Source organism: Trichoderma asperellum, chromosome 3 (assembly GCF_020647865.1).
Source record: "Trichoderma asperellum chromosome 3, complete sequence".
NCBI lineage: Eukaryota > Fungi > Ascomycota > Sordariomycetes > Hypocreales > Hypocreaceae > Trichoderma > Trichoderma asperellum.
The window spans coordinates 2008431-2022774 of NC_089417.1; the positions used below are offsets into that span (position 1 = coordinate 2008431).

Here is a 14344-nt window from a genome sequence, read left to right on the forward strand (position 1 = left end):
AGAGTCTCTTCTCACGGTTGCTTCCATCTGGTCCGCTTAACTCGGCCAAGCATTTTAGCTACTTTACTGCCAAAAGCATGTGTCCCTATGCTAGAGCTAGTCGCCGTCCGTCTACGTCACAGCGGGCCTCCAAGTCTAAGCCATCATATACACCCAATGCATTAAACGTCTTTTCACATGTGCTCCATACACGCAGACGCTATTGATGGCCCTGCAGCAGCGCGATCAATGGAGATGTTGTTTTACCAATCCCTGGACCAAGCTACTGCTTGCTATTACTACCTCGATATTGATTTTGCTTTTAGCTTCCAGACTATTTAGAGCAAAATTTTCCAAGCCGTTCAACTCGGGAGATATTAGTGTTACGCACACTTGGTCATGATAACACGTATATAATAACGGCTCATAACAGACAAAGGCCATGTCCTGCATCATCTGTTGCATCGACCAAAGCCAGCATCGCTTTACATCTCCTGGGCTGAGGCGTTGCCATTCCTATGATCACGGCATAGCCCATAGCCGCAGCCGTTTAGATGTCAGACAACCAGTAGCCTACGACCAAGTTACATCGTGACGTCACATGGCATTGCAGCATTTGTTGCCCTTCAAGAAGCTCTACGTCATTGCCTCTAGGTAGACAACATGACTACTGTCTTCAGCAACCTGAGGCTTTGGAATAGACACTACGTGATGCACAATCGGCTGCATACATGTACGGTACTACGGTTACAGCTACATTCACACAATCAGAGCGAAACAGACCACCGTCTGCCAGTGGAAATGGGCCAATACAGAAGAAAAACGAGGAATGCTGCTACATACATTCAGATGGATATAGCTGAAACGTACCCACGAGGCCTGATGAGAGGCGATGCTATCATTCGCCACTTGTGATCTGCATTGTGCATTGTCAGAGACCGTGCGGCCAGACGGGACTTGTTTCCGTAGAAGCCAGTAAACTTAGCATCTAAGAAATATAGGTGTGCTGCGAGATCTCCATCTCCGCCGGAGCTTCTGTGCCGGAGGTGGTCCATTTTAGGAATCTCCAATGCTGAACTTTCATATATCCAGCAGCTGGATGCATCCCCAAGTAGGAACATACTCACGCACTGGTGATGTTAGCTACCTATCTTGTACAGTGAAGCAGATGGCCTCATAGAGTCGTGCTTGATACTTGCAGATCGATAAAGGCTTTAAGAGTGGCGTATTTGTAAGCATAACAAATGTTCACTTTGACCGGGTTGGGAGATTACAAAGGGAGAAAACGATATCGTGCGTACCAAGAAATCGTATGTAGGTTACTGCTTGGAACGCCTTGGTGAGTATCATGCGAGTAGCCATCGCCAAATTACAAAAATAGTACACGAATATCAAGATAAAATGAGGTTGTCTTGATAATTCAATTTATCTATTTACATTATAGTGTCCAGCAAGATTACGGTCGTTTGTTGAATAAGTGGTAACTCCAGGATGAATGTCATCTGGTTCAATGGGGGGCGATCTAGATATAACAACTCAACTGATCGCTCATGCTATCTTGAACATAAATGACAGAATATAAGATGTTCTTGGATTAACAAATCAGAGTGGTCCGCATTTACTCCACGATCTTTTCACGGCATTTTTAATCCTGCACGAGGCGTTGACACCTGTCCCTCCGGGGTATCAGAAGTAGGACCTCTTCACAGCATTTTTAACGCTGCGTGAGGCCTCAACACTGTTCCGTCTAAAAGTGGATATTTCACAGCATTTTTAACCCTGCATGAGGCCTTGGTACGCCTATACAGATCATACACGAGAAAAGATTTCTCACTTTTTATCGGGCTATAAGAGGTCTAATCCATATAGTCGTGCCAAGGCTCACGTAGGGTTGAAAATGCTGTGAAATGTTGCCGGTTTAGTACATTAGTGGTAAATTTCAAGGCCTCGCTTGCGGTTAAAAAGATGCCTGGAGGGTTCATCCCACTTTTCCTTCGGTTATCCGAGATCTAGCTGTTAAAATATAAGTGCAACGGTAAATGTGAAACAAAATGATCCTTCATGACTTGTTCGCTATTGATTCAAGCCCTCATCTCGCTCACATATCTGTCCTGGCTAAGCTACAGCATCATATTCTCATTATCTTCAGATGATCCCCATTTGCCATCAGCCCCCCCTTAAGAGACGCCATCCTATTTCACAGTTTGTAGAGTCTAACGGACACGCCTTCTCGCTCTCCATGAGCGACCAAGGCCTTGTTCTTACGCCCGTAAAACACTCTTAGCCCAAGACACACAATCGTGAGGAAAAGTAAGAAGCCTGCATTCGTCCAGTGGCCAGTGGGATAACCCTTCTTTGCCTCGTCTGCTTTGTAAATCCATACACCGGGAATCTGTCCCATTCCTCCACCGATACTAACGTTGATGGCAATTGCCAGCCCTACAGATGCGGTGCTGACAACGTTCGAGGTGAGCCAGCCCAGCATCGGGGGAATAGATGAGAATGAACCTGCCGTGGCGAGGATGAGGCCGCCATAACGAGCTTGGTAGGAATCTGCCGGCAGAGCGGCGGAAACAATGAAGCCAATAGCACCCACCAAGGCAGAACCCGCGGCATGCAATCCACGAGCATTGAAGCGGTCAGCTGATATGGCGACAAGGATTTGGCAGACTGTTGAACCGACGATTGTTAGCACTCCATATTCTCTCTTTTGTTATCAAAATAAAACCAGAAAGAAAAGATCCAAGAGGCTTACCGTAGGCAACAACCCAAGGAGGTACAGTCATGAGCTGCGCCTTGAGATCAACGTATCCAAGACCGCTAGTAATAGATGGCGAAAAGAGGCTGAGACTGGCAAACGGCGGGCTAACAGCAAAGTACATGATGTAGTGAGCATACAGGCGCCAGTCAGTAAGCGTAGATTTGGCATCTTGCCATGTCATGCTAGGATGGTGGCCCTTGCTGCCCTCGTGGTATAGACGTTGGACCGCGAGATCTTTCTCCGACTCAGTGAGCCAACCCGCACTCTCTGGGTAGTCGGGCAGGAAGAAGAAGACGAGAAAAGCAGATAGGCAGGATGGGATGCCCTCGAGGATGAAAAGCCAACGCCAGCCGGCCAAGCCTCCTGTTTGATCCATATGACCAATACCGTAGGCAATAGCACCACCAAACTACATGAGTTTTAGTATATACACAAATCATTGTATAAAATGAAGCAATTTTTTTTGGTACTTACCGCTCCTGCCAATGTCGAAGAGGCGAGAATAAAGGCAACTCTATCAAAATCATCATATTAGCAGCTAATTAGAAGACGAAAAGGTTTTGGAATAATCGGATTGTCCTCTGCTTACCGCACACTACGTTCGTCGTGTCTGTACCAGAATGTCAAGTAATACACCAGCCCCGGGAATAAACCCGCCTCAAACACTCCAAGCAAGAACCGCACACCCGTCACAGTAGCAAAGTTATGCGTGGCGCCCATACACATGGTGGTAACGCCCCAGCAAAACATCAAAAAGGCAAGCCACCTGCTGGGCCGCAGCTTTTTGAGAAGGATGTTGCTGGGAACCTCGAACACGGCGTATGCGACAAGGAACACCATGAGCGCGACGTTGAACTGTTTGTTGCTCATATTGGCCGTCTGTTGCAGGTCGTGGTTGGCCGACACGTTGAGGACCTTGGCATTGCCGATGTTGGAGCGGTCGAGGAAGCAGAGGAAGTAGATGCCTGCTGAGATGGGAATGATGCGGAGATCTTGTTTCCGAAGAAGCTTCTTCTCTGCTTCGGTCATGGGCCCCGCCTGGGACGGTGGGATGTCCTTGAAGCTGAAGTTAGCTTTGGAGCCTTTACGACTGATACGGTGAGTGGCAGAGGATAAAAAAACGAAGCTTGCCATACATCTTTGAGGATGCCGACATCAATGTCTATTTGCTGAGCTGTCGCCCCTTCTTCGACCTTGGAATCCATCTTGAGATGCGTTGGGGAGGAACACCAAGCTAGTCAAGAGGTTCAATTGATAGAAGACGAATTGAAAAAGAAAACACGACGAGAAAAAAATTGATGCCGGGACTGAGACTGGCGATATTCTCTTTGTTGGAAGCAAGAGACACCAAGGGAAAACCAGATGATCGCGCTGCCGCTCAATCTCGCAACACGGGCCAACATATATCTAAATAAAAAGACAAGTCCCAGATCCGAATATCTCGGAGCCGATGGGATTATCAATTTTCGGCATATTTACATGTACAGTCGCTATCAGGAGGAATGCGGGGGAGCATGGACAAACTCTTGTTTGTCTAGGGTTTTTGCCTTCAACGCAGGGTTCAACTACCGAGCCCGGCAAATTTGATAGCCGAACGAATGAAGTCGGGTTCTTGAGAAAGTCGCGAGTGGAGATTTGGGGGGTCTTGGGGGGTTTTTCAACGGGAAGCGAACAGCTCCTAGCTCTTATACGGCCCTGTTCGGCCGTTTCGTGGACGCGTTTGCAGGGTCACATCGGGTGTTTTTTTCTGGGGGAAATGGGTGTTGATGCTTGGAGGAGCTTGGCCGACCAGCAACTAGCAGAAATGACAAATGAGCAAAGAGAGTCCGCCCGAAGGGAGCATAATCGAGGGCAAGAGCTCGAACGAAGCCGTGACGGCGTTCAGCGATGCTTATAAGTGCTCTGGTGGAACGGGGGGGCCCAGCAGAGGGATCTGGCGGTGTCGGTAATCGGTGTGCGGAGAAGTCGCAGATTAGCTCACGAATACGACTCTTTACCCCGGATTCTTAGTCTCGGTGGGTTACATGATGAGGAGCAATGGCTTGGTTTAGGCGTCTTACGTTGCAAGGTACGCGGGCATATCGTGCACTTCGCCGGGGGGAAGAGGGGGCATAATGATCTAATCAATCTTGCCGGAATTGAAGATGGTTCGGCAAAATGGCCACCGAAAGCTGGTACTTGGCAGGCTATATGTAACCACATGGAGTTTCTTAGCAGAGATGCTGAAGGTTGTAATGATGAGCAAGTAACTCGAAAGACAACTGCTCCGCCAAATTGATTGAGAATGCGCCGGCACAAATAAGTCAACGACGCCGTCTCTGCAAGTCCTCTTTATCAGTTTCAAGTTCATTTATTGTCGCAATTTCATTTCTATACTATCTCTGGGCCTGTAAATAGACTCTTTCTATGTATACGACAGCCCTCGGGCCGATGTTTAGGGTAAGTGTCTTGGCAGCATGATTCCATCCATCTTGCACCCATCTTGGCATAAGTGGGATTGGTCACATACCACTGACTTTGGTATTACTAGTAGGGGAATAGTTTTGATTGGAATTCCAGTATTACGGAGCGGGGGTAATTGAATCTGTGGATTGCATTTGTTTTGCCAATGTAGACATATGACTAACATACTATGTACCGTAGCTGTGATGCACATCTCCCATTCTCACAACTACTCCTGGCGATCAAGACCAATATGCTTCACTGATTAGTATCAACTATTGCCTGTTAATTTACTGCCATTTAGACCGTAAGTCTCCAGAAATGAAAACGGGGCTATTAATTATGAGTAAACAGCTAAATCGTAACCACCATCCCCGCGAACCGCCCGCACTCAGCCGTTTGCAGCTGTGTAGATCCCATTTGGCGGCATCTCTTGGCAGCGTAGTATTTTGTGGGCCACTTGTACTATTAGTTCGGTCGGCGTCTTGAAATACAAGCCGAGTGGATGAAGCTGTAGCTTTTTTGATGAGAAATACTAGCAGAGCAATAAGTGTCATTTCCGATATTTCGCGGATAGGTATAAGCGGCTATCGCGGACTACATGCTTGTCTTCACCAGCCATGAGAATATTGGAAACGACCGGCATCTTAACAATGGTCTCAGAAACGGCGATTCTTGTGACGCTAGACTTCATAGAGAGGCCAAAATTTCTCAATGCTGCTGCAATGATGATGAATGTTTCCAATGATATATGTACCTGTTCATGCCTTTTATGCCTCATACCCCATGCTATGCTCCACCCAATCATACCGGAAATGAAATGAAATAAGATGAAAATACAATTACCCTTGCCCAGTTATTGGCGCCATTAACAGCTGCCAATGTCTATTCCTCATCGTCTGAAGGCTCAGCAGGCCAGAAAAACCAGGTGATAACCATGATGGCCTTGAGAGCAGCAGCAGTCCACAACGCGCCTGCAATGCCCAGAGAGCTGTGAGAGAAGATGCCACCCAAGACAGCGCCGATCAGTAACAGCGTAGGCGCAGCGGCGCGACGGTTCCTCTCGGCGTTCTGAAACGCAAAGAGATCCTGGTCTGAGAAGAGGTCGCAGTAGATGCTGGTCAGGACAACGCTGGTGAGAGCGTTATACTTGAGCGCGCGGCTTGTGACGGCCTGGCCGCAGCTCTGGAAAGCGACGAGCGCAAGGGGTGCGAGGACAGTCCAGCCGACGTGGTCCTTGTCTTCAGATGGAGTGGTGAGGGTGACGATGAGTGCGGCCGCAACGATAAACAGCGTCTGGGCAGCAAAGGACACGCAGAGAACCCATCTCCTCTTGGGCGAAAAGTAACGGTGGAAGCGGGCGAATAGGAGCGATCCAATGCAGAAGCAGGCCAGCGAGATTCCGGATTTGTAGAGACGGGCATTGGTGGGAGGATAAATGAGAGAAGCGATGCCCAGTCCAACATAGACGGTGTTTCCTAGTGAGCATCATGGTTAGTTACCGGCTCCAGTCTCATGATCTCTTTCTTGCGCTGCCGTAAGATGAGGCACGCGACGAGATTCCTGTTTCATGCTTCGACATGACCAACCTGTTTGCATGGACACGAATGCGCCCCAGACCTGAGTGGAAGCGCTGTCCAGCAGCCCTGTCACCACGTAGCACAGCAGCAGCACGATATCAGCCCATGATCGCGACACCTCGGCTGTCATCTGCTTTCGAAATCTGGACACCAAGGATCGGGCAACGGGCTTGCTGCGCAGCAATGGCTGCTCTTCATCGCCGCCGGTGGCGCCGTTTGCCACGGACGAACCGTTGGCGGATGTGCCGTATGTAGTCATTGCTGCGGCTGCACGAGGGTATATAAATTCTCAAGAAGTGGAAGACGTTAAAAAAAAGAAAAAAGAGATAGAGAGCGCCAAAAAAAAAAAAAAGTATCAACCCAGGTAGGAGTCTTTGCTCCCCGTTGATGGGAGAGCCGCGGCTTGATATTGTATGTGCAGGGGGGATGCCCGTCCGTGGCCTGCGATAATACTATCTGGGATGCGCAGAGCGTTTGGCGCCGAAAACCGGCTATTGCGCAATGAGCTAAAAAGCTAAAGAGTTAAACAGAGCTTGGCTTCCTGCAGCGCAACGACGGCTAATGCTTCAGATGCCCCCCGTCGGTCTCAGCTAAGTGAGAGTTAGTCTCAGCTATTCTCCTAATCGAGAGTCGGAGCCTACTTCTGCGCGGCCCGTTGAGCAGCCTTGGCAGCCTCGCTCAGGCACGGCCATGAAACCCGGCCGGTGCGGAGCGCTGCATCAGCAATTGCGAGCTCGCCGTTGGTGGGATCCAGATCTGCGCCCGAATCTCGCCTCGCTCCAAGCTTTGCTCCGGTCGCCAGAGCGGACTTGATTCGGAATCGGCCAGGGCCTCGAGATCCTGGACGGTAGCGGGCGGCGGCTGGAATACCACGCGCTGCTGCGATTACTGGCTGCAGGCTGAGGTATCCGGCAACCCGAGAGTACATGCGATGCTGCTGCCGGTCCCGCTGGCGCATCACCAGTGGGTTTCGTCGCAAAGGTGTCGCGACCTGGTGAATACAAGCATGTGACGCAAGAGTAAGGAGCGAAAGCAGAGCAGAGCTTGTACTCTGGAGGTACAGCTTGCAATTCGCAACGGAGGCACAATTGTCATACGAGAAGGCCGGCGCACTGCTTTATAAACCTCCCGGCCCTCCCACCAGCCTGTCGAGCTTCATATTCATCTTTTTTCCCAAGCTGCGCGTTGACTGAGCTGCTCCAGCGCATACCCCAGACTTGTACAGTATCCCCGTCGTCTAAACAGCAAAAATGAAGCTCTCAGCAGCTCAATTGCTCCTTGCCGGAGCTGGTCTGACGTCGGCGCTGCCTCATCTCGACAGCCCGCGCCAGCGACTTCTCAATGGCATGGATCTGCCCTCCTCACTGGGCGAGAAGAGCGGCCCTTATACTCCCGGCCACCGCGATGAGAACGACAACTACGTCGATGCCATTGGCAAGAAGCTTGACCCCAAGCCATGGCGAAACGGCTTCGGAGCTTCAGTCCTCGGCCCGTACAACCGCGATCGATCGCGTCAGAGCCCCGACATGATCCGCCCGCCCAGCACCGATCACGGCAACATCGCCAACATGCGATGGAGTTTCACGGATTCTCACGTGCGAATTGAGGTAAGAAAAAGATGCGCGCTTGTAAATGCGCAAAACCGCGCCGGAAGTAATGGGATTCTTCTTTACTGACACGACAATTGAACTGTAGGAAGGAGGATGGACTCGACAGACCACCGTCCGTGAGCTTCCCACCAGCGTTGAGCTCGCTGGCGTCAACATGAGGCTCGACAAGGGCGTCATTCGTGAGCTTCACTGGCACAAGGAGGCCGAGTGGGCATACGTTCTTGACGGTGAGGTCCGTGTCACTGCTCTCGACTATGAGGGCGGCAACTTCATCGACGACCTGAAGAAGGGCGACCTGTGGTACTTCCCCAGCGGTGTCCCTCACTCTCTGCAGGGTCTTGGTGAGAACGGAACTGAGTTCCTCCTCATTTTCGATGACGGCAACTTCTCTGAGGAGTCGACCTTTATCCTGTCCGACTGGCTTGGTACGTATATACATTGAATTACGATGAGATGAGACATGCATGGTGTGATGAGACAAACGGGAAAGCTAACGATAAGCCTTGTAGCGCACACCCCCAAGTCTGTCATTGCCGAAAACTTCCACCTCGCCCCCGAGGTGTTTGACCACCTCCCCGCCGGCGAGAAGTACATTTTCCAGGGCTCCGTGCCTGGCTCCATCGAGGATGAGGCCCCCAAGGGCAAGCACGTCAAGGAGTCCAAGTACCAGTTCACCCACAAGATGCTCGACCAGGAGCCCAAGAAGACCACCGGAGGCCATGTGCGCATCACCGACTCCAAGAACTTCCCCATCTCCAAGACCGTGGCTGCCGCCCACGCCGTCATCGAGCCCGGTGCGATCCGTGAGATGCACTGGCACCCCAACGCCGACGAGTGGTCCTTCTTCATTGGTGGACGCGCTCGTGTCACCGTCTTCGCCGCCGAGGGCACCGCCCGCACTTTCGACTACGTCGCCGGCGACGTCGGCATTGTCCCCCGCAACATGGGCCACTTTGTCCAGAACATTGGCGACGAGCCCGTCGAGATGCTCGAAATCTTCCGCGCCGACGAGTTCCGAGACTTTTCTCTCTTCCAGTGGATGGGCGAGACTCCCCAGCGACTGGTCTTGGACCACCTGTTTGCCGGCGACAAGGAGGCTGGTGAGAAGTTCTGGGAGCAGGTCAAGGATGCGAAGAAGGACGAGATTACGAAATAAGTGACTGCATGTCGAAAGCTGCTAAAAGTTACGAGGAACAAATTTGTTTATTATATGTGTATCAATCGTGGGACTACATTTTAAGGGTCAATTCATATAGGGGCGTTTCTTAATTATTAAATTAATTGATTTTTTTATCTTACCGTTTGCATTGCCTTCAATCTAAAGCCGCTATAACTTTGATACCGATCTATGAATTTTAGGAAGCCCTCCCCTCTGTCATGCCAATTACTCTAATAGAAAGAAGCTCTCTAAGGTTGCGTCTGGACGGTTTTTGAACGATATGATTGACGGGAGCGAGAGGAAAAGGGCGATATGACAGAAGCCTTGGCGCATATAGGATGCGTTGCCTTACCGAGGTATTCTGTCTAAAATAGTAATCAGCTTTTGTGGCATTCACTTATAGCAGTTGAGCTGAAGCTTACTAGCTACACTGCCGCCGTTTCCACTTTGACGATTCATAGGATCTTTGTAGAACAACTCATTATGATGTCCAAAAGTACCTATTTCTGAATTGGGGTAAGCTTTAATCGCCGCAAGTGACTCGGGGAAAGACGGGAAAAATCTGTAAACAGTGTCACCGCGCTGGAACTACTCCATGGTGTCAAGAATAAAGAATAATCTGCCGTCTGGTGGTATTTGGACTTGCAGATAAGCTTGCACTGTATTTTTCTCGTCATTCTTCTTTGGGTCTTCTAGGCTGTTCCATCACCACCGGGGAATTGCGGCCCTGCGTTTTGCCAACTACATGCAGCTCGGCTGCTGTAATACGTCCCGAGTCGATATTGAGAGAGTCAAAAGAACCGTTCCATTGAAGCGGTGGCTTCTCGCGGTTAGGAAATCATGCTTGACGGATAGAGTTATGTATTGCCAATGAAATTTCCGAGCCTAACACCATTAAACTTGTTCTTGAGATAAGGCATGTTGGACGTACGGACGTTGACCCGTTTGGGCAGCTGGTAAATGACTAAGAGGAAAATCAGATGCGATTAGGTATGTCATCTGCACGCTACCCACCAGGTATGAGTCCTTTCTATTGTAAGGCATGCCGAGCTCTGCATATAGTGGCTCGTGCTTGTGGTGGCGAGTTTATTGATAGTCTGTATATCGGAGTGTTAGCCGGGTGGAGGAGGTTGATACGGCGCAAAGGAATATCAAAGCTGGGTAAGGGCTCAACACTGATGGACTGTCTATATAAATGGCTGCCCAATGGACCTAGCACTGACGGCTAAAGATGTGTTGCGCCATAGGCCCCACAATAGTATCAAGACGGGTCGAGCCAGGCACTCGGATGTGATTTCGAGATAGCGGCCAAAACAATCACAAAGGAAGTCACGTAGAGAATTCGAGTTTGATTGATATACAGCTTAAAGATAACTACGGTTGATTGAATATTAATCTCTAAATAGACGCGAGTGCAACGGCATCTTCCAACTAAGCTAAACCTTTTGAAATTTGAAAGAAATATCAAGCAAACTCGCGAAGAAGTGTAAATCGAAGGACTTTGGAAATACCTTCCGCTCGGGATAAAGATTTATATACCGAACGACTCCTAGATTGCCTCGGATCTTTGTTTGTATTAGGAAACTGCAGCGTTCGAAATGTTATAGGACTCTTGAAAAGGGGGGATTAGAAAGGTAGGAGGACTGGAAGGGGCAAATCTGAGGTGAGAATATTTTAGGCTGTTGAAGGGATCAAATGAAGCCTGAGCGTATTTACTCTTGACATCACAGCAACGTAAAAGATATCACGACTTGGTTACAGCCGGACGAAAATCGGCTTCGAGCAGTTACCGACATGACCGACGCATCAGATCTTCTAATGTCGCACAGAGGGAGATGCCCGTTGGAATTACTGACTATGTCGGCGAAATTGGTGATCCTGTACGGCATTGTTGGCATAGGAAGGATCTACGACAGCTGTAAGAGAGCAAAGACGGAACAGGGGTGAGTTGCAGTGTCAGGTTTCCAAGTTTGATGAGATAATCTTGTAGTGCGGCCTGGTGTTTGCAATAGTATTCTGCCTATATTCTTGCTATAGCCACGGATATGAGAAGCCGAAGGCGACTTTACCGGTCAGACGTCAAACTGTGTCGCAGAGCCTGAGGATGGCGATCATTGCTGATTGTAGATGAGCGAATTGGGAATACTACATGTGCACATACATGTAGTATGGTGCTCCGTATTCCATGTTACCATATCTCATAGCCCATACCTTTGTGCCCTGTTAGTGATATCGATGATTTACTTGGCGTTTCCTGTGCGACGTGACACAGCAGCCTGGGCATCTGAGAAACGCGCAGATTCTGAGGCTTGGCGATGAGTCCATTTATGTAAGCCCTTGACTGCGAATCGGATCTCGGCTTTGTAATACGGTGAGTCTCATATTTCGTGAGTGTCTAAGACCTCGACTTGGAACCCCCTTGCCAATGCGTATGCCACTGTAGAGTACTTGTAGTACTCGCGTAGGTACAAGGATAAGGTAAACGATACATTCCCTGAGAGTCCCGTAATTGATGCTTCTTCTTTTGAAATTTAGTATTATCTTATTACAAGACCCAGGCCTAGTGCTTGCAGTTTCTACATTCTGTTCGGCAGATTTCCTCAACCCATGTCTATGATCGGGGCCATTGTGCGCCGTGCCGTCGAGGCTGCGTACGTACGCCATTTCTTTTCTCCCTTTTTTCATGTCGAGCCAGTTTGACGTTACATGGGCTCATATGTGATATCTAAAATCACCAATAGGAACAGAACATCGACTTTTATGCAGAGAAGACTGCTGTTAGACAGAACAATTGTGTGATGAAGACTGCTGTTCATCACATAAGTGCATGGTTTTCGTGCTAAAAATAGTCGCTGCGAGTGCTAGCTCGTGCCTTGAATTTTAGTGGATGTTTTCGCTGGTCCTGCCGCTTCTAGCTTCACAAAACCTCTCCACTTCATCTCCATTTCCCCGCAAAGAGGCGCCCAACTAATGCTGCAAAGTTTCGTGCTTGGCCAACAACTAGCGAGATTCGAGAAAATGCAGAAGCCATCTGAATGGCGTTGTTTGCCCTCCCAGTTCCAAGTCAGCTCCATGGCAGCATCGCTGGTATCGCTTAGCAGCCGGTTGTATTTCTGACAGCCCTCTTAGTTAGGTTCTTCTCGGTCTGGCTGATGTAACTCTAGCTGGAGTTACACGTCTGTTTCTAAAAAGGGACCGACAAATGCAGCCTCAGCGTTACATTGCTCGCCAAAATCGCCCCCAGTGTTCCCAAGCGGGACATTCTGCCTAAGACGGGCTGCAGGGCCGCCGAGCCCAATCACCCCAGATGGCGGAATCGGTACAGATAGGGCAAGTCAATGTTTGGAGCCGGAAGCTAAACCGACGAGGAGATGGCATCCAGCTGTTTGAGAATTGGAGATTTCCACGAACCAGAGGACAAGGCCCGGGATCAAGAAGTGGTCTCCGCCCTAGCCGCCTGGACTAAATTCATCTGCCGGAGTGCTCGTTCCAACCACTCACGGAGAGCCATTGCTATCAGATGCCTCGCGATATGCAGCTTCGTCACCTTCATTTGAAGTCCGGACAGAAGCTCTGCGAGTTCCCCTTGCCAGGAACAGGGGCCGGCTGGAAGACACGCCCCCAAGCCCCAGCAGTGACGACATACCCTCCTTTCGTTTTGCAGTGAAGCTACCCAGCGAGCTATTCGCCAGAGCGAGATGTCGCTAACAGAGGGAAGATCTCATGCAACACATTCAATTTCACACACATGACGGGTACCAACTAAAGAATTCTTTTTTTTTCTGGGCATACGCTGTATGCTGGTCTTGGCTCGCATTCACTGCAACGTCAGCGCCGCCAACTCGGAAAACCGGCACGGCTGGGGGACCTGCTTTGATAATCTGCCATTGACTTACTCCCGTGGAGCTCAGAGAGGCCCTGAATCCTTACATACCTTGACAATCGGATGTACTAGGTATTACGGAACACAGGGCTGGTATCGCCCGTTCCTAGTCGCTTGTGTGTTTGATGCCATCTCTTGATGAAATCGTAGCTCGGTGGGTTCTCTCAACCCCGCCTGTCCCTCGCAATGTGGAGACCCGACGACAGATCAGTCATTTTAGGACAGGCCTTTTTCACGAAGAGTGACATTTCAGGCTCGTGGAGCAGGTTGGATGGCCAACTCGGGCGCGAAGAAAAAAAGTAGATTGAACGCGTACAAGGGCAAAACATGGCCAGCCCCCCCAACTAAAGTGCTTGAAGGAATAAGATGCCTCCACTCCTGGCAGCGTCTTTGCTAGTCAGCCGCTAAATGTGTCTAGCCTCGCTCCTCGGGGGGGTTGATTTGGAGCTATCACCAAAAAACGCCGCTGAGGGGGTCAGCTATTACAGCAGCTGGACTAAATACTTTTAACAGCTCGCTACTGTGAGAGATGTGATGCCATGCTTGTCCCCTCTTCAATAGCCCTCGGCTAGTTCTCATAGGCTTTTGGCTCCTCGTACAACCTAGAGAAGCTTGTTAGCCAACATATTTCATAAACTTGGAGAGCGTTTGCCAGACTGATAGCCCTTTCTGTCTGGTCAGAATTAAAAGTCATTGTTTATGCATATGTAGTGCTGAAGCAGGCAGAAAGGGGGGAAAGGGAAGGGACCCTTGAGCTACATGGAGGCCTGTATAGAGCTACCCTCCTTGTCAATCTCATGGATCTCGAGAGCCCGGCCATAAGCGTAACTCAGTATGCGGCCGCTTGTCCATGGCACACTAGTACCGTATGAGCATATACTTGTACGAAGTACGAAGCATATACAGTTATTTTGTACACGGGGAGATAGT

The 14344-nt window shown here is 49.7% G+C and overlaps 4 protein-coding genes across 4 annotated transcripts; 1 reads left to right on the plus strand and 3 right to left on the minus strand.

Moving 5' to 3' along the window:
• Nucleotides 1-1881: 1881 nt before the first annotated feature.
• On the minus strand, nucleotides 1882-4752 carry TrAFT101_005230 (uncharacterized protein). Its single transcript, XM_024900869.2, has 5 exons — nucleotides 3877-4752; nucleotides 3330-3796; nucleotides 3215-3254; nucleotides 2735-3149; nucleotides 1882-2649 (listed from the first exon to the last, which is right to left on the minus strand). Exons 1-5 carry the CDS (start codon nucleotides 3943-3945, stop codon nucleotides 2177-2179), a joined length of 1464 nt encoding a protein of 487 aa, XP_024757572.2. The 5' UTR covers nucleotides 3946-4752; the 3' UTR covers nucleotides 1882-2176.
• A 560-nt stretch (nucleotides 4753-5312) lies between these two features.
• Nucleotides 5313-7245, minus strand: TrAFT101_005231 (uncharacterized protein). The gene is made up of 2 exons (XM_024900896.2): nucleotides 6772-7245; nucleotides 5313-6660 (listed from the first exon to the last, which is right to left on the minus strand). The coding sequence occupies exons 1-2, from the start codon at nucleotides 7019-7021 to the stop codon at nucleotides 6068-6070; spliced, it is 843 nt and encodes a 280-aa protein (XP_024757570.1). The 5' UTR covers nucleotides 7022-7245; the 3' UTR covers nucleotides 5313-6067.
• TrAFT101_005232 (uncharacterized protein) lies at nucleotides 7092-8746 on the minus strand. The gene has a single exon (XM_066127413.1). It carries the CDS (start codon nucleotides 7718-7720, stop codon nucleotides 7400-7402), a length of 321 nt encoding a protein of 106 aa, XP_065983524.1. The 5' UTR covers nucleotides 7721-8746; the 3' UTR covers nucleotides 7092-7399.
• Nucleotides 7741-9671, plus strand: TrAFT101_005233 (uncharacterized protein). Its single transcript, XM_024902755.2, has 3 exons — nucleotides 7741-8369; nucleotides 8458-8797; nucleotides 8882-9671. The coding sequence occupies exons 1-3, from the start codon at nucleotides 8013-8015 to the stop codon at nucleotides 9526-9528; spliced, it is 1344 nt and encodes a 447-aa protein (XP_024757568.2). The 5' UTR covers nucleotides 7741-8012; the 3' UTR covers nucleotides 9529-9671.
• Nucleotides 9672-14344: the final 4673 nt, after the last annotated feature.